General features: G+C 42.6%; 1 protein-coding gene across 3 annotated transcripts in view; it reads right to left on the minus strand.

The window, feature by feature from the left end:
• fmn1 (formin 1) overlaps window positions 1–24,468 on the minus strand; it is a 377,136-nt gene that overhangs the window by 78,074 nt on the left and 274,594 nt on the right. For all 3 annotated transcript variants that reach the window (XM_041214614.1, XM_041214615.1, XM_041214617.1), the window contains one exon: window positions 20,318–20,369. In XM_041214614.1, the coding sequence (XP_041070548.1) occupies window positions 20,318–20,369 (52 nt within the window). The remainder of the gene's footprint in view (window positions 1–20,317; window positions 20,370–24,468) is intronic.

The following is a 24,468-nucleotide window of genomic DNA, read 5'->3' on the forward strand; positions in this document are numbered from 1 at the left end:
GTAGGATTTAAAAAAGAAGGTTGCTCCACTTCACAAACTTTGGAGAATTCTATGAACGTTACTTGGGAGGTAAGGCCAAATCAAAAGTAAACTTTGAAAAGAAGGAAAATCAGCAGAAGAAATAGTCTGCTACAGGAAAGGAACAAATCCAAAAGCGGGAGGAGATATTTATAAAGATGACGCCATTGAAAATCTTAATTTTGTACCCACACGAGCATAGGCCAGAATTGTCCGTGCCCGCCGATGTCGAGCGTGTTCAGTGGCATGAGTGGACAATATGGCGCGATTGGTTTCATGACGGAGTGCAATCAGTTTGCGATCATCCGCTCAGCCCACCGATAGCGGGCCGCGTTTCCCGCTATCGGATGTTGCGATCCTCATTGTAATACATCAGCATATCATTATAAGGCCAGCCCGCCAGATTCATTACCCCCACCCCCTCCACTGGATCGGAAAACAGGTCGACGTGTTTCACAACAGCACTTAAGAGACGTGCACCTGGCGGGTTGCACTTTGCTCGGGATTTCATGGCTTGTTTGCCTACCTTGCTTCAGTCAGCACTCTCAGTCATCAGCGCCAGGCTTCACACACAGCACCACATCACTCTTAGGGGGGCTCACGGCAGGTCTCTACCTACCAGACCAGCCATATGTGGGCAGCTTTCCAATGGCTGCAGGGCTAGGGCTTGCTTGGGGAAGGGGGAGAAGTGGCCTCAGGCAAGGGAAGAGGCTGCAGGGTGAGGGCTGTACTGGGGAAGGGTGGGTATCCCAGGGTGTGTGTGTGGGGACACATGTTGATCTGTGCAAGATGGTGAGGGCTGAAGAGGCAGTCACCAGAGGAGATGAGGCCAGATGGAGATGGAAGGGGAGGTGTGTGAGAATGGGTGGTGATGTCCCTTGAGCTGGCAGTGAGTGAGATGTCAGTGAATGTGTGATGGGCTTGTGAGTGTGTGAGTTTAGAGTGATGAGATGGCTACATGGATGAGATCATCCATCCTCTATCTGCATTGGATGACCAACCTCTTCTGTGCAGCATTGGCACTGACCACCACTGCCACCGCCTGCAATGCTGGAGTGGTGATGCTGCCAGAGCGGGTGTAGGGGACATCACAGCGGGCCTCCAGAGTGTCCAAACAGCATTTCAGTGAGGCGTCATTAAACCTGAGGGCTGTAGTCTTTTTGCTTTTCATGGACATCCACTCTGCAGTAGGTGCGTGCTGGAAGTATTGAGATGTGTGAGCGTCTGGACACCGGCGTGATGAAGAGGTGAGGTGATGGCATGGCAGGTGAATGAGAGCCCTCCCACCATGGAAATGGCATGTTTCCTGGGAGTGCATAATTAATGCGCTAGATTTGGGACTATAATACAAACAACATGAATACAAGTGTTAGTATTGCCTATTTTACTATGGGCGGAATCGTCCCTAAGTGCAATAGTGGGCGGGTAAAATGACATTTTACACACTGGCCACAATAGTGGATTTTCACAGTGTGAAAATCCACTATTGTGGCCAGTGTGTAAATGTCATTTTACCCGCCCACTATTGCACTTAGGGACGATTCCGCCCATAGTAAAATAGGCAATAATAACACTTGTATTCATGTTGTTTGTATGATAGTTAATTAAAAACCAGTGCAAGTTTCTCACTGGAAGGTTTCTGCATAGAACATATTTGAATCAGAAAGGGATAAAGAATTTAAAAGAAAAAGTGCATGACTTATTTTGTGACTCAGAAATACAGTTGTAAGTTATTCACTCAGCCAGATCCTGTTAACATCTCCCATGTCATAATATCAAACAGAGTAGCCATGAGACTGTCTTTACTCCATGAATTAGAGAAGATTGCTACAGTTAATTTCCCAGAACAAATCCCATCAACTGATTCAGAATTCAGAGGCAGGAATAATAATTTTAATTTTCTTAACCAGCTGGCAGACATTAGGCCGAGCCAGCACATGTCCACAGACATATGGCCCTCTACGCATATCCATGATCTCTAGAACTTCGCATACAAGTGTTGAGCACAGAACTCTGCATACAATGCACACAATCAGGAAACACTGGAGAAACATTTAGAGCAGTGATGAAGACTGTTAAAATGGTGATTCTGTCAGCTAAAGCTGACAGGACTACCAAAAGCCTGGCTATCAGGAAGGAATGTTGATAGTTCATATGAAAGTTACCAGTATCTGTAGAATACCATAACAGAAATTTTTTTGCCATTTTCAATCTTGGCTCGGCTCCACAACTAACTTTAAAAATTGAGGACAAAAAGGAAAATACCTGGAAAACTCAGCAGGTCTGACAGCATCTGTGGAGAGGGATACAGTTGATGTTTCGAGTCCGTATGAGCCTTCATCAGAACTTAGACGTATAGAAATGAGATGAAATATAAGCTGGTAGAAAGGGGTGGGACAGGAGAGCTCGATAGGGGGCCAGTGATAGGTGGGGGCCAAGAAGAGACAGCCAAAGATGTCACTGACAAAAGGACAAAGGGGTGTTGACGGTGGTGATATTATCTAAAGGATGTGCTAATGGGGACATTAAGGGAAGCAAGCTAGTGGCAGATGGCCCTAGTGTGGGTGGGGTGGGGGGAGGGGGGCGGTGTGGCACTAGCCACTATCTGCCACTAGCTTGCTTACCTTAATGTCCCCATTAGCACATCCTTTAGGTAATATCACCACTGTCAACACCCCTTTGTCCTTTTGTCTACGATACCTTTGGCAATCTCTTCTTGGCCTCCACCTATCACTGGCCACCTATCAAGCTCTCCTGTCCCATTCCCTTCTACCAGCTTATATTTCATCTCATTTCTATATGTCTTAGTTCTGATGAAGGGTCATACGGACTCGAAACATCAACTGTATCCCTCTCCGCAGATGCTGTCAGATCTGCTGAGTTTTTCCAGGTATTTTTGTTTTTATTCTGTCGGCAAAAGCTGATTGAACTACCAAAAGCCTGGCTATCAGGAAGGAATGTTGATAGTTCATTTGAATGTTACCAATATCTGTAGAATACCTTAACAGAAATTTTTGCCATTTTCAATCTTGGCTCGGCTCCACAACTAACTTTAAAAATTGGTTTGATGTGAAGAAATATTCCAGGTAGACTCACTCATAATCCATTACTGACTTAATAGCTTTCCCAATACCTAGGGTGAATTCACATGTCTTCAGCAGCAGCTTAATATTCACAGCACAAAGAATCAGCTGCCTCGGCAAACATTATATACATTTCTCCAAGTTACTTGAGTTTCATGACCAAGTGAAGACTTACTGATCTGCTTAAGTAAGTAATTCATCAGCTGCCCTCTCTTCTTCCTCCCTCCACCCCTCTAATTTGACTGCTTGCTCTATGAATACAGCAATTGGATGGTTATGTTAACTTGCTGATGAGTGCGAATGTCATTGCGACACCACAAATGTATGCTTCCTCTACAATGTTAGTTCTGATAAAAATGTATGTCCACCCTGGAAATATTGGGCAGAGCAAGGCTGGTGCCTTCAAAATCCTGCTACAAACATGATTCCATCTCACTCGGTGGCACTGTCTCAGGCTACAACACTAGCACCTGCCCAACAATGTGGAAAATTGATCAGGTATGCCCCATCCACAAAAGCCAGAAGAAAAATCAAATCTAGGCAATGACTCCCCCATCAGTACAACTCTTTTGAGTACAAACCCGTTTCCATCTGTTCCTATTCAGATGAAATTACATTGTTTCATAATTTGCTATGGTGAGATTTGAATTCTTGATAATCTTTTAAATGAAAACCAAATCAACAAAATTGGGATAAATCAGGCACAGCCCCTAATTCAGGTCAGCTGTAAAACCAAGAACAAAGTTTAAAGGAAACTTACAAACTTTAAATCAAAATGTGATTAAAGGGGTCAACAAAACACCCCAGTCCCCGCGGTGCCCACCGAGCACGGAAGGCCTCGAGAGTGCCAGCAGACACCGCGTGCTCCCTCTCCAGGGACATCCGGCAGCGAACGTAGCCACGGAAGAGGGACAAACAATCGGGCGGGACTCCCCCGTCGATCGCCCGCTGCCTGGACCTGTTAATTGCCAACTTGGCCAGGCCCAGGAGCAGGTTCACGAGGAGGTCCTCCTCCTTCCCGACCCCCTTCCGCACCGGGTGCCCATAGATCAGGAGCGTGGGGCTGAAGTGCAAACAAAACATCAATAAAAGGTTTTTCAAATAACTAAAAAGGGAGTGCAGCCTACAACACCCTATGTATACATGGTCCACGGACTCCACAAGACCGCAAAAAGGGCATGTGTCCTGAGAGTCCGTGAACCTATGCATCCTCTTATTATAAGGGACTGCTGCATGCAACACCCTCCAACCCAGGTCCCTGATAGAAAGGGGGAGGACACCTCCGTAGAGGGCCTCCCATCGGGGGCCTCCGCCGCCGGACGGCAACAAGGCACGCCAGGGCGTGTCCGGTCGACGGACAAGGGCGAGAAAATGGAAGGTGTGCAGCAGCAGTCCGTACAAAAAGCCCCTCTTTGCCGTGCCAAAAGGCACAGAGGGCATGTCCCCGAGGCGGCTCATATTGCGGGGCACCAGCACCCGAGGGAGGGTTCGGGGCTTGGGGCCAATGTGGAATTCTGTCCGAACAGGGGAACGTTCAGACGGAAGACCACCGCGCACCTGGGCCATCTCAAGACCCAAAATAACATCGGGATGGCATCGGCTGCGACCTGGACACTCACAGACGCGCGTCGCGCCAACTCCTGCGGGAGCATCCAGCCCAGTCCTCCGCCACCCAGCACGTCCCCGATCCTGGTCACCCCTGCGGCCACAGCCCTCCTCTCCGCCAACCACTGAAAAGGACTAACATGTTTCCACCTGTTCCTATTCAGATGAAATTACATTGTTTCATAGTTTGCCATGGTGAGATTTGACCTCTTGATACTCTTTCGAGTACAAACCTGTTTCCATCTGTTTCAGATGAAGTCACATTGTTCCATAGTTTGCCATTGTGAGATTTGAACTCTTGATACTCTTTTTGAGTAAACCTGTTTCCATCTGTTTCAGATGAAGTTATATTGTTTCATAGTTTGCCATTGTGAGATTTGAACTCTTGATCTTGGGATTACAAACCCAGTACCATAACCACTTGGCTATTTAGGCCAAGCTTCCCCCATCAGTATACTCTCAATCATCAGCAAAGTGATGGCAGGTGTCATTGATAATGTTAGCAACTGGCACTTGCTCAGCAATATTCTGCACGGGCCTAGTGGTGGAAAATGGGATTAGAGTAGATAGGGGCTTGATGACCGGTGCGGACATGATGGGCTGAAGGGCCTCTTTTCGTGCTGTAAATCTCTATGAATTTATGACGGTGCTGGTAGGGAGGTGAACATTATATACATTGCTCGGTTTGAGTTAGGCCATGGGCACTTGGCTTCAGCTTTCATTACAGCCTTCGGACAAACATGGGAAAGAGTGCTGAATTCCAGAGGTGAGGTGAGGTGACTCCCCTTGACATCAAGATAGCATTTTGCCAAGTGTGGCATTAAGAAGCCCTGGTAAAATTCAACTCAACGAGAATCAGGGGGGGAAGCTTTCCACTCGTTGGGGTGATGCCTAGTACAAAGAAAGATAGTTCTGGTTACTGGGGGCCAAACATCTCAACCCCAGGACAGTGCTGTAGGAGCTCCTCAGGGTAAAGTCCTTGGCCCAACCATCTTCAGCTGCTTCGCCAATGATCTGCCCTCCATCATGAGGTCAGAAGTGGGGATGTTTGCTGATGATTACACAATGTTCCATACCATTGACAAATACTCAGATAATGAAGCAGTCCGTGCCAGCATGCAGCAAGACCCAGACAACATTCAGGCTTGGGTTGGTAAATGGCAAGTAACATTCGTGCCACACATGTGCTAAGCAATGACCATCTACAAGATAATCCAACCATCTCCATTTGACATTCAATGCCATTACCATCGCTGAATCCCCCAACTATCAACATCCTGGGGGGTTACTACTGGCCAGAAACTGAACTGGACCGGCCATATAAAAACTGTGGCTACGAGCGCACGTCAGAGGCTGGGAATTCGGCAGTGAGTAACTGCTGACTCCCCAAAGCCTGTCCACCATCTACAAGTAACAAATCAGGCGTGTGATAGAATACTCTGCACTTGCCTGGATGGGTGCAGCTCCATCAAAATCAAGAGGCTTGACACCATCCAGGACAAAGCAGCCCGCTTGACTAGCACCCCATCCACCACCTTAAAGATTCACTCCCTCTGCCACTGCTGCAGAGTAGCAGCAGTGTGTACCATTTACAAGATGCACTGCAACAACATACCATTGCTCCTTTGACAGCACCTACCAAACCTGTGACATCTATCACCAAGCAGGACGAGGGCAGCAGATGCATGGGAACACCACCATCACAAGTTCCCCTCTAAGCCACGCACCATCCTGACTTGGAACTATATTATCATTCCTTCACTGTTGTTGGGTCAAAATCTTGGAACTCCCTCCCTACCAGCACCATCATAAATTCATAGAGTTTTACAGCACAGAAGGAGGCCCTTCAGCTCATCATGTCCGCATCGGTCATCAAGCCCCTATCTACTCTAATCCCATTTTCCACCACTAGGCCCGTAGCCCTGTGTGCTATGGCGTATGAAGTGTTCATCAAAATACTTCTTAAATGTTGTGAGGGTTCCTGCCTCTACCACCCCCTCAGGCAGCGTGTTCCAGATTCAAACCACCCTCTGGGTGCAAAAATGTTTCCTCAAATCCCCTGTAAACCTCTTACCCCTTACCTTAAATCTATGCCCCCTGGTTACTGACCTCTCGACTAAGGGGAAAAGTTTCTTCCTATTGGCCCTATCTACGCCCCTCATCATTTTGTACACCTCAATCTGATCCCTCCTAGCCTTCTCTGCTCTAAGGAAAACAATTTCAGCCTATCTAGTCTCTCCTCATAGCTGAAACACTCCAGCCCAGGCAACATCCTGCTGGATCTCCTCTGCATCCTCTCCAGTGAATTACATCCTTCCTATAGTGTGGTGACCAGAACTGCACACAGTGCTCCAGATGTGGCCTAACTAATGCTTTATACAGCTCCATCATAACCTCCCTGCTCTTGTATTCAATGTCTCAACTAATAAAGGCAAGTATCCCATATATCTTCTTAACCACCTTATCTACCTGCTCTGCTGCCTTCAAGGATCTATTGACATGCACACCAATGTCCCTCTGATCCTCTGTACTTCTAGGGTCCTACCATTCATCGTGTTCCCCCTTGCCACATAGACTGCAATGGTTCAAGAAGGCAGCTCACCACCACCTTCTCAAGGGCAATTAGGGATGGGCAATAAATGCTGGCCTTGCCAGATATACTCACATGCCAATGACTGAATAAAAAGACTGCTTGCAACTACAGCATCCGAATATCTCATTTGACCCCATATGTACTCTGTCGCAAAAGCTGCCTAGTTCCACCTGTGTCACATCAGCCATCTCTGCCTTAATCTCAGTCCATCTGGCGTTGAAATCCTCACCCATGCTTTTGTCATCTCTAGACTTGACTACGTGTATGTTCCCCTGGCAGGTCTCCTATTCTGTACTTTCCAGATGCTGGGGTTCACCAGAACTCTGCTGCTGATATCCTGATGCGCCTCAAGTGTTGCTTGCCCATCGTCCCTCTTCTTGCCGGCCTACACTGGCTCCCGCTCCGCCAACGTCTCAAAATTGTGATTCTCATCCTGGTGCTCAATTTCCTTCATGGGCCTCAGATGATGAAGGTGTTGTGTGCATCGCCATCAGCGCCATCTCAAAGCAAACATTCGCTCATCGTCGCCTTATCTCTTTGCATTATCAAATAGGAAAACAACCCAGCATGAGCACGCTCTGCAGACTGTGGGATGTGGGTTTGGTACCATAATGGCTCACTTGCTGAGTTACTAATTTCAGCTGCTTTACTGTGGTGGGGAATCAAACGAGCACAAAATGATTATGAAAGGGAGAGAAAATAAAAATGCCACCCTGGGCTGCTCGAGTGCAAGCCCCCCGCTGTTGCTTGAAAATTTCAAAGATACTTTCTTCTTGTGTGTTTTCTTCTAAATAATTGCTTCCTGCGGGTAATGAAATAAATTAAGGACACCCTATCACCATTTAAATTGCACAGTTGCTCTGTTAGAAGGAGCAGGCTTAAGGATTTCATACTTCAGCTTACTGATTGTGCATCTTTCACACTACTCCCTTGTGGAAGGTTCCAATCTCTTTCTTCACCAACTCTCAAACCTCCCGTGCTTTTAATGGGCTTCCAGCACCCCACACCACCAGACAAAAAAAAGTGGCGCGTGGGAGAAAATATGATTTTTATTTAAAATGGGGAATCCGACCTCAGTTTGGGGGGGGGGGTGGGTGGCGTTTGCACACTAGGCATTCCCCACCTGCAAAAAAAATAGCCAGAGGGAAATAACACAGGGGGGGTTGGGAATGTGGAGGTAAAATCGGGTTTCCTCCCCCCCCCTGCCGAAAAAGTCAAAGTGTGTCCATTTGTGCAGGGAAACACAGCTCCACACCCAGGCGAAAGATGGTCGTGTACTGGATTGTAAATATGGACAAATAGAAATGAAGCCCAAATGGATTTAGCAAAGTGAGCGGAAGAGGGAGATTTCTCAAGGGATTTGACAAAACAAGTTGTGTGGCAAAACTGGATGTTCCAACGAAAAGAGAGCACAAGTTTGGGAATCGCCTCTTGTGCTGTAGCCATATCTCTGTCCAACTGTGGTTCATTGCTCAGTGCAGAATCAGTAATTTTAGGATTATGTATGTACACAAAAAATGTTACTAGTTACAACTGGTATGTAATCAAACATTTGAAAAGACCTGTGTTCAAAACAGTCTGAGCAGCATTTTTCAATCATTCAAAGGGCAAATTTCAGTGAACGTGTTTTCAGCAGGAATGAATGGATTTCTGCCTTCTCCCAAGTGGGCGGCGTAACTGACTGTCTACTCAGCACCTTTGAAAGATGCACCTGATACTGCACCTCACGGTCTTGCGACTTTAACCCACTTTCATCGGGGAGGAGGGGGAGAGAAATGGGAGAGAGTGTGGGAGGCAAGTTCCAAGTTTTAAAAATCTTGAAAGGAATTAATGTGGTGGATGCGGAATAACTCTGTCGATTAGGAGAACAGAACCACAAGTCAAGGTTATACGCTATGGAAACCACAAGAGAAACATAACCTGGGTAGTTGGAACAGATTGACAACAGCAGATGTAGACTCAGTTGAGAGACCTGATGTCTAGAGGAAGCTGAATAAAGTCTCTGAATGTATTCTGAGTGTGAACTTAAATGATAGAACAAGTGAGGTGGGTTGAATCTCTTTTGCTCCCTTTATCTTATATTCATGTCTTCATAGATAGATTTGCAAAACAAGGCCTTTTGTGCCCTGCAAATTGGAGTATAATGTGGGAAAATGTGAAATTGTCCACTTTGGCAGGGAGAATACAAAAGAAGCATATTAGTTAAATGGTGAGAGATTGCAGAGCTCTGGGATGCAGAGGGATCTGGGTGTCCTAGTGCATGAATTGCAAAAGGTTAGTATGCAGATACAGCAAGTAATTGGAAAGCTAATGGAATGTTATCATTTTTTGTGAAGGGAATTGAATGCATGGGTAGGGAGGTTATGCTTCAGTTGTACAGGGCATTGGTGAGACCACATCTGGAGCATTGTGTACAGCATTGATTTCCTTATTTAAGGAAAGATGTATATGCATTGGAAGCAGTTCAGAGAAGGTTTACTAGACTAATACCTGGAATGGGTGGGTTGTCTTAAGAGGAAAGATTGGATAGGCTAGGCTTGTATCCACTGGAGTTTAGAAGAGTAAGAGGTGAATTGATTGAAACATATAAGATCCTGGGGAGTCTTAACAAGGTGGGTGTGGAAAGGTTGTTTCCTCTTGTGGGAGAATCTAGAGCTCAGGGTCGCTGTTTAATAATTTAAGACAGAGATGAGGAGAATTTTTTTCTCTGAGGGTCATGAGTCTTAGGAACTCTTCCTCAAAAGGCAGTGGAAGCAGGGTCTTTGAATATTTTTAAGGCAAAGCTAGATAGATTCTTCATAAGCAAGGGGGTGAAAGATTATCAGGGGTAGCGTAAATGTGGAGTTGAGGTTACAATCCGATCAGCCATGATCTTATTGAATGGCGAAGCAGGCTTGAGGGGCCGAGTGGCCTACTCCTGCACCTTATTTGTATGTTCTTATGTAAATTAATTGCTAACTAGCTATTGTGACTTTGATGTTCTATATCTTAAGGCATTTTGTCAAATATAAATGCTGGTGCTTTGAAGTGTCTGTCCCAGTCAATATTGGGGTGTAAGATGAACATGTAGTAGTCTGGTGACATACTTGAATGATTCAATGTCATCATGACTTTTGTTTTGCTGTGTGTAACTTAACTTCTGAAATGCACTTTTATACAACATTAGTTGGATGGACAGAAAGACATATAGTGTGTTAGATCAAGAGTAGCGGTTCAGGAATCAAAGAGGTGCTAAGTACAGTTGGAGAGAGAGAGAGAGAGATCGCCAAGTATAGACACTGGAAATAAAAACCAGACAGCCTTGTTCTGGCAACAAATGAAGGAGAAATTGAGCGTAAAAACATTAGAGGAAGAAGAAAAATTATCTGGGTGGATGACATTGAGACTTGGACTGTGGAAGGCTTGAAGGAAGCCAGAGAAAACAATGTCATTTAAGGCTATGGTGAAAACGAACTAACAATATTGTTACTTCCAATGTTAGCTGTAAGGGTTTTTCTGTTCCTGTTATTAGCATCAATGTAAAAATAATATCGTTGTAGAGACATCAATGGCTGAAACATTTTGTAAACTTGTTGAAAATGAACAGCTTGGGAAAAGTTTATGCAATGGAAGGTGCAACAAAGCTATGATGTACTTGTAAAGTTGTAGAAAATTGGAGATGAAACACTTGTGTGTTGAAGAGTGAATGAGATCTAGGCTGTGCACACCACAAGAAGGATCAACCATTTTCATTTATTTGGCAATTTAAGGTAGCAAAACACTTCAAAGGCACTGATTAAAAAAATAAGAGGGGGGCGAGAGTAAAATCAAACACCAAACAGGAATTGGGAGAAAGTTAGGAAAGATGACTGAAAGGAAGCTGGAATGACTCTTATCAAAAATGGAAGCGTTGTAGCAAGGCAAATGTGTCGAGGAAGAAGATTACAGAAAAGAGGATCACAGGAGCTAAAGGCTTTTGCATTGATGTTGGAGCACAGGTGGAATAGAAATGCACAGTCCCAAGCTAGAAGAGAATGTTGTCTGGAACGTATGGGCTGGAGGAGGTTGCAGAGGTAGAATGCAATGAGGCAGTGGTAGGATTTACAAATGAGCGAAAGCAGTTTGCAATCTGTGGTCTTGCCCAGGAAGCTAGGAAAGGTCACTGAGGATAAGCTAAAAGATGAATGGGACTTATTATAGAATAATAGGCATGTGGCAGAATTTTGGATGAGTTCAATTTTTTTGAGATTTTAGAAAGGTCAGTGAGGAGAGCATCAGAAAAATTCAGCCTGAGAATATCAAAGGCATGGCTGAGGACATCAGTGGCTAGGGCGAAGTAGGGATGAAGGTGAGTGATATTTGATTTCCTTGTAAATTGACTTTCTCTCTCCAGGAGCTCTGGCACTGAACTGATGGACATTTTGAATCAATAACATCTTTTTGTATAGATTACTGAATGGAAAACAACATTTGCCACATGCGAATAATAGCTGTGGTCTGACCAACCTGCATTCTAAATTAATGTTTCCATTTAAATTCTCTTTGTACTAGCAAAAGTAAGAAAAAGTTATATTTATAAAGCAGCTTTTATGATCTTAGGATGTCCCAATGTGCTATATATCCAAAACTCTTTATGTTCAATTATGTATTTTTAAATTGTACTCATACATAGAGGGAACATGGCCACCAATTTGCACAGAGCACAAACAACAATTAAGGAAACTTTGGCCAAGAATCAGGCACAACTCCCCTGTTTTACTTTGTACAGGTCCATGACATTCTTTGTCTTCATTTGAGAGTTCAGACTCTCAAATACAATGGGGAAGAACTGTTCCAGTTACTATGTGCAATAACATCATAAATCCATTCAAAAATAACTAATTTATGGTACTGCTATACCTGACTTCATCAGGAGTGGCACTTGAACCCAGAAGCTTTTCCCAAATTATGCATTTGCAGATATGGATTGCTAAATCATGACTGTTAATTTTGATGAATTCCTCATTAGTTGTTCTGACGTGAGGTTGGCCATTGCTTTTGGCCAGAACTAAATGAATACAAGTCAATCAACTGCATTTTTTTTGGATTACTTTAAAAATCTATGGTTTTGAAATTAAACCAAAACACTTAAGAAAAAATCCCCCAGGAAGTCTTTATTTTAATGAATGCTTCTGAAACAAAAATGGAAATTAAGCCTTAATGCAGCTTTAATTAAGAATGTAAAACCTCCATTGATAATAAATGTACCCAGAAGGAAAATACAGTAAAAATTGGGTAATAAGAATACTGATCTGATACTAGTCTTGCATACCTTAAAATGGAACACCAGTAAAAACTGGGAAATAAAAGCACTGGTGCGAACTGTTTTTCCCTTCTGGAATCAAAATACTACACTGACTGAAGAGTTGAAGTGTCATAACACCGAGAATGTGAGGTTATTGACACTGATAAATGAACACAACCAGGTTTAACCAAAGCAGAATCCAACAGATAATGCTATCTGACAGTTTGCTGCATTTCAATGGGGAAGAACTGTTCCAGTTACTATGTGCAATAACATCATAAATCCATTCAAAACTAACTCATTTATGGTAGTGCTATACAGCAATTCCTTCACAAAATCCTCAATGTTTGCATTATCTCCACATTAGATTATGTACCTTTTCAATGCTTTAACTGCAGTTTATTTCTTTTATAAACAGTTTTGTACTTGTTTATGTCTTTGTTGTGGCAAATATCACATACAAACTCTTGCCCTTTTCTTTTTGGCTTGTGATATTCCTTGAATTTGTGTCTCTTGGGTTACATGTCCCCAAAATGTAGCAAATGTTTTTACTGAACAGCTCACAGTTTGGAATATGCCCCTGATACTTCAGCTACAGGTCAAAGCTCTATTCTTCCTTAGAAGAGAAGAACTCAAAAAAGATCTTTGATCTTTTGGAAGCAGAGCAATGAAATAAATTTGAGCTTTGCTGTTTCAAGATGTGACCTAACATTTTTCATGTATGACATGAAAGCTACAAGAATGCCTTTAAACTAATAACACTCAAATTCTCACAATGGAAATTTATGTTCTCAATAACCCCAGGTTCATTTGGCTGTATAACTAAAGTACACCTGCATGTCATATAGAGGTGAACATCATAAATGTGGAAAATGTAATGACCCATAAAATTTTGATATATTTAGAAGCCACTGAAAAATAACAAATTCCAATTGCATGTTAGCATAATAAAGGTCATTTAGATCTGGATACTCATTCAGAAATTATGTGCGTGTAACAAATGGGATCAAAGAATGCTTTGTCAAGGTTGAGGTTGTGTAAAATACAAATTGGTCATGAATGAATACAGTAGCTGCTCACTACGACACAATGATATACCACACACTTTGATATCATATGCATTGTTTATGGCCCTCTTATTAATAGAAAAAACCCTATAAATCATTCTCTCCATAACACCCTCTCCAGTACTATAGAGACTGTACTTCATTGACAACTTTGCAAAAAAGGTTGTACTGCAGTAAAATAGAATTCATTTGATGTCACATGGCCTCTTCCGATCTTGCTAACTGAACAATGCAAGGAGCAAAGTATGTACCATAAAGTAGGCTATTCTTTATTCCTGTAAGAATTAACTCATGTAACTGCTAAAAATAACTTTTAAGCATGTCTCTGGACAGTTCCTTACATTGTAAAAGATGGTGAGTGAGTGAGAGAAAGCAAATTGGAGGGTGTGTCAGGGGAAATTCGATTGAAAAGTTATAAATCAGCATTGCCAGAGGCCAAAGAATAGTTACTTGCCTGCTAGAGAAAGTGCACTTTGTGGAACTTATAATATCAATTATTAGGGCAGAGCTGCTCTCCCAGTTAATAATGAACACATCAAAATTTGATCTTACAATTACGGTACAGCAATCCCCTTGGCATTTGGATGAAGACATGCAAATTACAAATAACAGAACAAATTTGGGAGTTGTGCACTGTCCAAAAGAAAATCAAGCGGATAGTGAGGAAGACAGAAGTAGAAGATCCAATATTCTACAGAGGGAATCCAAAGAAGGAGAACAACCATTCATAAAATATAGCAGCAGGAATGAATAATAAAGAATAATAAAGAATAACTTCAAGTTAGTGTAGTATTATTAATGTACCTTGATGACATAGTAAAGTCAAGGAGAGAAAAATGTTGACCTTTAGCAAAAGGCTGGTGAATGACTATGTTCAAAGTATTAAAATGATAAACTATACCCCACAGATAAATCCTTTGCTGAAAATATATGTTGTGTGTATAATATTAAGCACCATGCACTTTGCTTCAATTGAGATAATGGAGTTCTAAATTTGTTTTAGATTTAGCAAGAAATAGTGAAATTTAAAAGTTCTGGCAAATATTGTGTGTGTTTTTTCTCCTGTCTTAGGTAAATTATTGCCCACACATCAACCCCATCTCAGCAGGTAAACTTGGTTATTAAGCTTATAACCTCATTTTACAAATAAAATGTAATGTGCAAATTGTAAATAATATAAAATGAATTCATTACTGAATGTTCTGCAAAAATAAAAGCTATAACTCAAAAAGGGAGTATTATTTACGGTTATTTCCATAAAGTCCCTGTCATTCAATGTCTAGACAGGTTCAGAAGAGAAGGGGCTTCTATTAAATATCCTGCTGCTAACCTTCATTGACTTAGAGGGCTTGATTTTCTTTGAGATGGTACTGTGGCCGGATGGGACTTTAGATAGGTATTATTTACTAAATGTCCCAAATGTCACTCATGCTTTTATCAGCCTATTTGTCATTGGAACAAAGTTTTGGTAAATCATTTTCAATCTAGGTAATTACAGCTTCTTAACCCTTTTAAGATATCATGAAGAGGGTAATCCCGACATGTAGGTGGGAAAATTGGAAACTAATGGCATGTAAAATGTACACTTTGTTAAGGTGGTAGTGACCTTCATGCTAAAGGAAGAACTGTTTAAAGACGATGACCTTTGGCACCAGAATGCAATTCCCCCGCCCATTCCCCCCACCTCAATCCATACTCTTGGAAGCTAGAATTGGCCAAAATAACAAGCCAATTACAAACACCACTGTAACCGAGAGGCAGATTTGGCAGGGGATGAGAGAACAATAATGTGGCGAAGGCAACTAAAGACAGTATACAATCGCCAGCTCACATTTTAAGTCCAAAGGGGATCAAAAAAAAGCTGTGACCTAATTTGTTGCCAGTTTGGATGGGATGATAGTTGATTTCACCAATGAATTCAATTTTCCTTTGTATGCAGTGATGTCTACCACAGTGTAAATAATACGTGGTAAACAAGGTGAATAGTATACATGATGGACATAAGGACTTGCTCACAGAAGCCGTATCTATCTACAAGCCAAATAAATTGATTTAAAAAAAATCATTTTTCTTTTGTACCTTCTATTTTATGCATTTGTGGCAGAGTTAGAAGTAATAGTAGGCTCATGTAATACAAATAGAATAAGCTAGTAATTTATAGTTTTGTCTAACCTGTCATTTGAATGAAAATTTGGTATAATAGTGTAGTACCAAGTATCAACCAGATTGGCATATTCCCTTTCTGGCCTTGTAATAGGAGATTCTGGATCTAAATGGTCCAAACCCAGATTGTCTCAGACCTCTCCTTTGTCTTCTTCCATCTCCTAGAGACATAATGGCTACCACAATAATACCTATTGCAATATTGTAATATTCCTACTGGGTTTGTACACTTCAGTGATCTGTTTAGTCCTGCGCTGATTATGATTTACCCTTCCAAGAATGCAATTTATACTTCCAGGTGTGAATACCACATAACTATTCAGCAAATGAACTGTGGCAAAAACTAATTGAATCCACCTACTCAGTAATGAGCTTAGTTGAAGTTTGGAGTTAAAAACAACTGGCGGGCTCTTCAATATTTACAGTTTGCAACTTTCACTCAACTGAGCTACTATTGTTAGAAAAGTCAAATTCATTGTAGTGTTCAATTCAGGTAGATACACTTCACTACTTGGCAGTATATCCTCTGGACATTATACACTGTCAAAAAATTGGATTGTTTAATTGGCCATTTGTTTTGCATTGCAATTTCAGCATCCATTGGGGTCTGCTATTGCAGTCCATGAAGTTGAAATTAAATCCTAATCAAAGGAAATCCTAGCTGAATCTTGATTCCAATATGACAGGTGCATTCCAGACTTGGCTTCTATTAAAGTTACAGTGCAAAGTCTCCAACAATATCACTAGAGGCTCTGTGTCAGAATAGACTTTGGTCTGATGTGAGGCATTTCAGGATCTGTATCCCCTTTCTCTTGATGCTGCATGTTCTTTTTGTATCTGATCAATGCCGACTTTTAAAAGCAGCAAATCAAAATGTTATGCATCATATTGTCAAGTATTTGGGACTGGACCTGGATTGGTCAGTGGAAAAGCTATCACAACCAATAGGAGCCTGAAGTCAATTCTACAGCATGATGCAGACTCCCAGGAGTGCTAAAGAATGAAGTTGAGAGATTTAATTATATTTCTTCAAAACTACTTGAAGCATTTACCCTGGGCTTTATTGTGTTGGCCAATTGGATTTAGAAAATCTTTAACATTGAAGGCGACTTGTAAATTGATCAGAATGATTGTGAACTATTTCAGTTTTAAGCAGTGTGCATAATGGACACCATCTTTGAAATCCTTTCCATAGTGGTGAAGAAATCATCGATGGGAAGGAAAACCGAACAAAAGTTGCTTTAAAAATTGTGTGAGGGAAATATATTGATCCAGCAATTGCTCAAATCTGAATACCACATAATAATGTCATGGTAAATTCAAGGGCCTGATGCTTGTTTTAGGCTAGCACTAGGGACACTGCTACAGTGCCCAATCCTATATGGTGTCAGATGCATTTCTGCCACTATTCAGCTGCACCCTCCATGATAAATATTTGGTACCTTTCATTTCATCTTCTGAACATCATATATAGCTAAACGGTGGTGTGGAGTGGAGGGGAACATGCTTTAAACTATCCACTGATGGCTCAAAAACAAAATGCACCACTAAAGTTCTGAAGCCTAAATAACTACAGTGCAAAGGTGTGGTCTTCCTTAATCTTCTGGGAACACCATCATCCACACAGGAAAGTTCACAGCTGAAGTCAACCATAACACAGGAACACTGGCCACAAAATTCCTTCCACAGTGATTCCAGTGATTCCTTCCACTGATGGAATCTTGCTGGAAAATGGCCGAGACTCAGTTTGCCACAGATAAATCTAAAGTTGGGCTTTTGCCGGCCCAAGGTAATAAGATGCTTTCCAGTGACCTGGCAAACTCTGGCAGGGTCAGCACTGGAGAACACTGGTGGATCACAACCAACTAATTTTTCACGTGTGTGCAGGTGACATCTCACTTTGCTTTACTGTAAAATCAGACCTGTGCTGGATTTATGTGACAAAACTTCAGAATTACTGTTTTTATACCTTAGACATGAAAAGGCAGAGGACAATTTGGCACAAATAATGACCTGCAAATATTTTGAAGCCATTGATTATGGCTTTACCTTAGTGCAGATGCTTGTGGTCATACATGTAACGTGTGATCACAAATTGAGAAAATGTAAAGAAAGAAATTGCTGAAAAAAAGAGACACAGGTCAAAGCTTTTCATCTTTCATTCATCAGGACGGATTGGCAAGGAGACTGTTACAATCCCAGCTGCTGTTAATACTGAACAAGTCAGATCCCAGGGTGCAACCTGGCTCGATAGATCCAAACATTTTCTTAGGAACCATGCAGGTAAGTTGCTGAACAAATACAAAGGGGCAAAAATTTTCCCCCCCTTGCGGGGGGGCGAGGGGTTTGTGCGGGGGTGGGCGCCAACCTGATTGGTGCCCCTGATCGGGGCCGCGCCGCCATTTTATGGGGGCGGGCCAATTAAGGCCCACCCAGCGTGACGCTCGCCCGGAAGCGCTGGTGGGGGGGGGGGGGGGGGGTATTCCCTGAGTCGGGGCTTGCTCTCTTTTGCGCATGCAGACAAGAGCCCAGACAAGTGCCTCAGGGAGATCAGTTTGATATTTAAAAACTGAAAGAAAGTAATTAAAAACTTTTAAAACATGTCCCCTCATGTGACACTGTCACATGAGCTGGGATATGTCAAAGAATTATTTAAAAATTTTTTTATTGAATTTTAAAACACTCCATGAAACCTCATCCCGCCCGTGGATGAGGTTTCATGAAAAATGCGAAGGCCGCCTGGGCTCTTTGCCTGCCCCCTCGCCGACCTTAAGGTTGGACGGGCAGCTCACTGAATTGTTTAAACTAGTTTTTAAATGGCCTTAACAGGCCTTTGACAGTTTGGCGGGTGTGCAGCTGACTCGGCTGTGTGCCCACCGTACTGTAAATCTAAATGATGTGCGGTGATGTCAAGACGCCCGCCCGTTGTCACTTTACGCGGCAGCGAGCGGACCCCGCCTCCTCTCGCTGACCGGAGAATTCAGCCCAGGAGCCTGCTCGTGAACATTTAACATAAAGAAAAATTAAGAAAGAAGAAAAATGAACTATATTACATCAGACAAAACAGTTGGAAAGATCTCAATACAAACACAAGAAAATGACTCATATATCCACTACTCCTTCACACAGATACATACCAATCTGGCAAGATAAAACAATTTATTGTAGCTATCTTATACTCTAATAGTCAGGGTAAGTAGGTGATACATGTGAACCAACTGGCATACTGTGGTCAGACACACCACACTCCCAAGTAAATGGCAGATGGCAAACAGAGCAGATTCTATGTGATTTCTCAACCACCCACCCAGAAACCTGTCACACTGGGAGCCAACTGGTGTCACTGAAACTCTATCTTTCTCACGAGGGTTTCCACCCTCAACATTTGAAGAACGTGCCTTGGAATTCTCTCCAAATGTCACTCTCACATGGATGGCTTCAACAAGAATCCACCTCCAGCATTTCAATCTTGCCTTCTGAGATTCCTTTCCCTGGATCTCTGGTTTTCTCCAGGTTCGCCCACCAATCACAGTTTCAGATCATTGGACGTGCCAAGCAGAACACCACTGCTCCAAAGGGTAACCTTGCCCTTACGGCCCGCAGCACGGAGTCACCAACCTTCGGCTGCCCCCTTGGGCCTTCAGGGCTTCTCTCAAGCCCACTTTACTTCAAGTCTGCTCCGCGCAGCTCTCTCTCTTTAACTCAGAGTCAATTGCTCTGCTTCTTTCTCTCGACTTTGTCTGAAAAGATCTATTTCAGACCTCTGGCCTTGTCCTTTACCTAGGACTGCCTTCTGGGATCTGTTTCTGTCCCGCTCCCTTGTTTGGGACCTTCCTCTTGGTTTGGGACCTTCCCCTGTCCCTCTCCCCATGTCCCGCTCCCTTGGACACCTTCCCTGCAATGGCTTTCCTGTTCAGATCACCTGACCTGCAGTTTTGCACTATTGCACTTTCCTTCTTTTCCTTCTGCACAGGCACGCAGAGACAGGTCCCGGCCTAAAGACATAAAAGAAATGACTGGCCTGGAGACATTAAAGACACCAGCTCCATGTGTGGCCCTTTCCCAACCGACACATGTGCATGAGTCCCGAGGCCCAAAGGGAACTGTAGTTCCCGAATGATGACACCGATTTAAACTTTCAGTAAGATTTTTTTCTTTTTTCTTGTTTCTTCACAGTACCAAACCTTGACATGGAAAATGCAATGCCTCTATCAATCAAATTCTACTTGCCAACCAATCAGCACCCTCTTCTCATGCAGTTCCTTTGAGATTTGGTATTCTTGCGAATCTGTCCTGATGAGTGCAAGATGAAAAGCTTCGACAGAATGTCTCTTTTTCTCAGCAATACTCTAGTTCTGTACTACCAAGCAACTAAAAGAAAAAGATCTTGTGCTCAGGCAATAGTGAAATATCTATTAATTTTGAAGTATCCTTTACATTATCTTTCAGATAAAGCTGTTTTAGATAAAAGGAAATAAACATAGACAAAATGGCCGATAATTAACTGAGAATGCAAACATGATACCTTTTCTGTGACTCTTCAAGATGCTCTTCTTCTACCTTAAGATAATTTTTTGCTGGAAATCAAAAAAGGTATCAGATGTTATTATGCCAATACAGAAACAAATACGTTATTGTCACGGTTACTCTACAATAAAGATGCAATTTTATTGAAGCTTTATTCTTGATTTGGGACAGAAGTATGCTTTTGTGTTTTTATTTAATATTTGGAAAAAATAACAAAGGGATATATTTATCAATTTGCAGCAATAATGCCAAAAGACATGAACCAATCAATGAGAAAATCATCATACATAACAGTGCTCTAGTAGCTTGCATCAGCACCAATGACATTATAAGGTTAAAAGAGTTTGACATCAAAAAGCACATCTCAAGTCTGTAGCCATGTGTCAACACCTAGATGACTGTTACTCGTCATTCTAACTTTGCTTTTGTGGTTTAGTTTATTAACTTAAAACCTCGGCTAGATCACTTCCTTGTGATCACTCTTGGGAAGTCATTGGTCGGGATTTTCTCTGCCTGCCCGCATCAGGCGTGTTCAGTGACGTCAGCGGTGTGATCGGTTTCACCACAGCGTGAAACCAGTTTGCGATTGTCCGCTTCCCCCGCCAATGGTGGGCTGCATTCTCTATCATTGGACATTGGGAACCTTATTGTGATACATCAGCATTATAAAGCCAGCCTGCTGGACTCATCACCTGCCCCTGCTGGATCGTCTGCCCACGTTGGTGGGAAAACACGCCCACATGTTTCACAACAGCACATAGTGATGTGCACTTGGTGAGTTGCACTTTGCTCGGGACTTCAAGGTTTGTTTGCCTACCTTGCTTTGGACAGCACTCTCAGTCATCAGTGCCAGGCTTCACAGGCAGCACCACGTCACTTTTAGGGGGGCTCATGGCAGGTCTCTACCTACCAGACCAGCCATATGTGGGTGGCTTTTCAATGGCTGCAGGGCTAGGGTTTGCTTGCGGAAGGGGGAGAAGTGGCCTCAGGCAACGGAAGAGGCTGCAGGGCGAGGGCTGTACTGGGGAAGGAGGGTATCCCAGGGTGTATGTGGGGACACATGTTGATCTGTGCAAGTAGCCTCAAGATGGTGAGGGCTGAGGAAGCAGTCTCCAGAGGAGATGAGGCCAGATGAAGATTTGAGGGTGTGTGTGAGAGAGTGAGCGGTGATGTCCCTTGAGCTGGCAGTGAGTGAGATGCCAGTGAATGTGTGATGGGCTTGAGTGTGTTTAGAGTGGTGAGATGGTTACCATACCCTGGCTGCATGGATGAGATGATTCATCCTCCATATTGGATGGCCAACCTCTTCAGTGCAGCATTGGCACTGATCCCCACTGCCATCACCTACCAAGCCGGAGCGGTAATGTAGCTGCCCCTGCTGCAGCCAGAACAGGGGTAGGGGACATCACAGTGGGCCTCCACGGCATCCAAAAGACTCTCAAGGCTTCAGTCTTCTTGCCTTTCAGGGCCATGTCTTCTTTGCTGCAGTCCTGAGCTGGAAGCACTTACGGCGGCTGTACCTTTAATCTGATGCCTGGCATGATGAAGCGGTGAGGTGACGATATGGCAAGTGAATTGCAGCCCACCTGCCATCAAAACAGCGTGCTTCCTGGGAATGCATAAAGAATGCAGCGGGTTTGGAATGATACAGCATGAAAAGCCACCATCATAGCCAGTGGTAAAATGTTGTTTTACCCGCCCGCTACTGCACTTAGTGCAAATCTGGGATGATTCCGCCCATTATTTCCCACACAGTTATTATGCAGTGGGCGCTAATTTATTACCACAATGTTTGTATAGCTGTGACACTGGGAATTAATAAAATGATAGTGCTATTTTAACAAATATTCTACTGAGTAAAATTTTTCCAGTGATCTAGTATTAGAAAAAAACGATAAAAGTATTTGATTTTAAGATGCCTTCCATCGCCTTCAATTCAAAAATTCACTTTATGTTAAAAATGAAACTTTAGTGTGAATGATCTTGACTGATGTTGCTGTAAAAATTAAATAAAAGTAAAGTGCTGTTATAGCCTTAAAGATCTATGGCTGCTTAATGGGTGGAACATCTTGAAGTCTCGATCATTTCTGTGGAGAGAACAGGAGGATCTGTGGAAACATATAACTTGCAAATATCTTAAGAGTGCCTGTGTAAAGTTATTTTTGCCCAAAATAAATTTTTAATGTGGCACTCCAAAAAGGCAACATTTTGTACATTTAATCCACCAGTGTGGTCATAAGGAGCGATGGTCACATAAGAACACCTTAGTTTGATGGTGAGGCCAATGAGCATTGAATGCACAGGAGGGATGCAATATTTCTCCATCATGGAAGGAAGGCCACAAAGCCAATGGTAGACAGGTGCCAAGAGGTAGCTGAAGAATCAGCAGCATCACTCTGCTATGGCCAGGACTCACAGCCGTGCGAATGAAGTTCTTGCCTCATCTGTTCTCAGTCGGGGAGCAGCACTGCTGCTGCTCAGCTCCTTTGGGCGAATAACGGGGCTTTACCAGGTTTGATCCCCGTTTCTGTCCCCACTGATCTCTGACCAGTCCGGTTGTGCCGGTAGTGCTGTCCCGATGCTTGAGAAATTCAAGGCCATGGTAATTATCCTTGTAATTATCTACCATGCTTTTATATCTTCAGCTATTGTAAAACAGCAGGGAGCTGAAAGATGGTGTGTTGTTACCAGAGAAAGTACTCAAGAAAAACGGAGGAAGATCATAGCAATTAAAGAACTTATAAACTATTGATGAGATAGTTTGATACTTGACTATTTGACAGAAAGGATCACATTAACTTGTTAAGTGAGGTAGTATAAAAATGCAAGCCCATTGTGCTTTAAGTCTCTCATTTTCATTTATCCAGTGAGGTTTATAGAATTTAATCCAATTAATGGTTGAATTTCTACTCTTTTTTCATAGCCAGTATAAAGAAGATTTCTTTTACCTAGTGCCATTGGAATTCTTGTCATTTATATATTTATGAAATTAATTAGGAATTTTTGTGTTCTGTCTAAAACTCTGGATTTTCGGAGTGAACTGTAAAGGAAGCAGAAATCAGTGTTTAAGGCGCTCATCAAATTTCTCTCTTTACTATTTCAATACATGGCTGAAGGTTTGTGTTAATTTAGCAGAAAAGTATTTGAAATGAGAGCAGGGTTTGTATTGTTGATAGTAATTTCCACTTATACTTGATTGATAGAAAGCATTTTCAGTTTTATATTTTCACTCTAAGCAAATCAATAACTGGTGGCCGATCCTTTCACACACCCATTGAAGCTGAATCTTCTACCCAATGACTCTTCCTGTTTCCTTTCTGAATACAAATTCACAATAATAAATAAAGGTCTCAAATTAATCCAGCAAATTAAAGATCTCATAAACTTGCAGTTTTTGATAAAATTTCAGATTTATCAAGGTAACCACAAGCATTGTTCCACTTTCTTCATCTATTAGCAGCATTGAGCACACTCCAGTGAGGTATAAATTAAAGTTTGCAATACCGTAAACTAATAACATGCTTTAACCTCATCCTTAGATGAACAGTCTTTACTGCACTACTCATATTTATTTCCTTTTCAACAATAGCAATTCTTATTATCTCCTACAACCTGCTGCTTCACTGCCACAGAGCATTTCCTTCTCTAGCTGCATCTGCCAAGATTGCTGCTGGTCATGCCTTCCCTGGGTGTTGCTTGCAAATGATGGTGGGTCTGTGGTCCAGGGTCCTTGATGCCTTTGCATGGCTGCCATTGGAAAGATGGCAGTTATCCCCACGTATCAATGTTAACAGTTCTTAGGTGCCTTCATGAAGGAAGCTTTTGTGTCAGCCTTCGTTCAATGGTCAGGCTTTTGCTGCTAAGAATAAAGGTTGTGGATTCTACCCCGCCCCGCAATCTTGACTGACATTTCAATTCAGTGTTGAGGGAGTGGTGCATCATTGCGAAGTCATGAAAGGTGCTATATAAATGCATGTTCAGTATTGTAGCAGTCTCCTCCTCTCCCTCCCTTCAGCAAGCAGTAATTTATCTATGTAAATTTCCTTATGGAGAAATTTCCACCCTTGCCACAGTATGAAATGGCCCTCGTTAAATCCACAATTCCATCCTATGTGACTATGGCCATAGAAAACTCTCCCCTCCTCATCC

This window comes from Carcharodon carcharias, chromosome 20 (genome assembly GCF_017639515.1).
Source record: "Carcharodon carcharias isolate sCarCar2 chromosome 20, sCarCar2.pri, whole genome shotgun sequence".
Lineage (NCBI taxonomy): Eukaryota > Metazoa > Chordata > Chondrichthyes > Lamniformes > Lamnidae > Carcharodon > Carcharodon carcharias.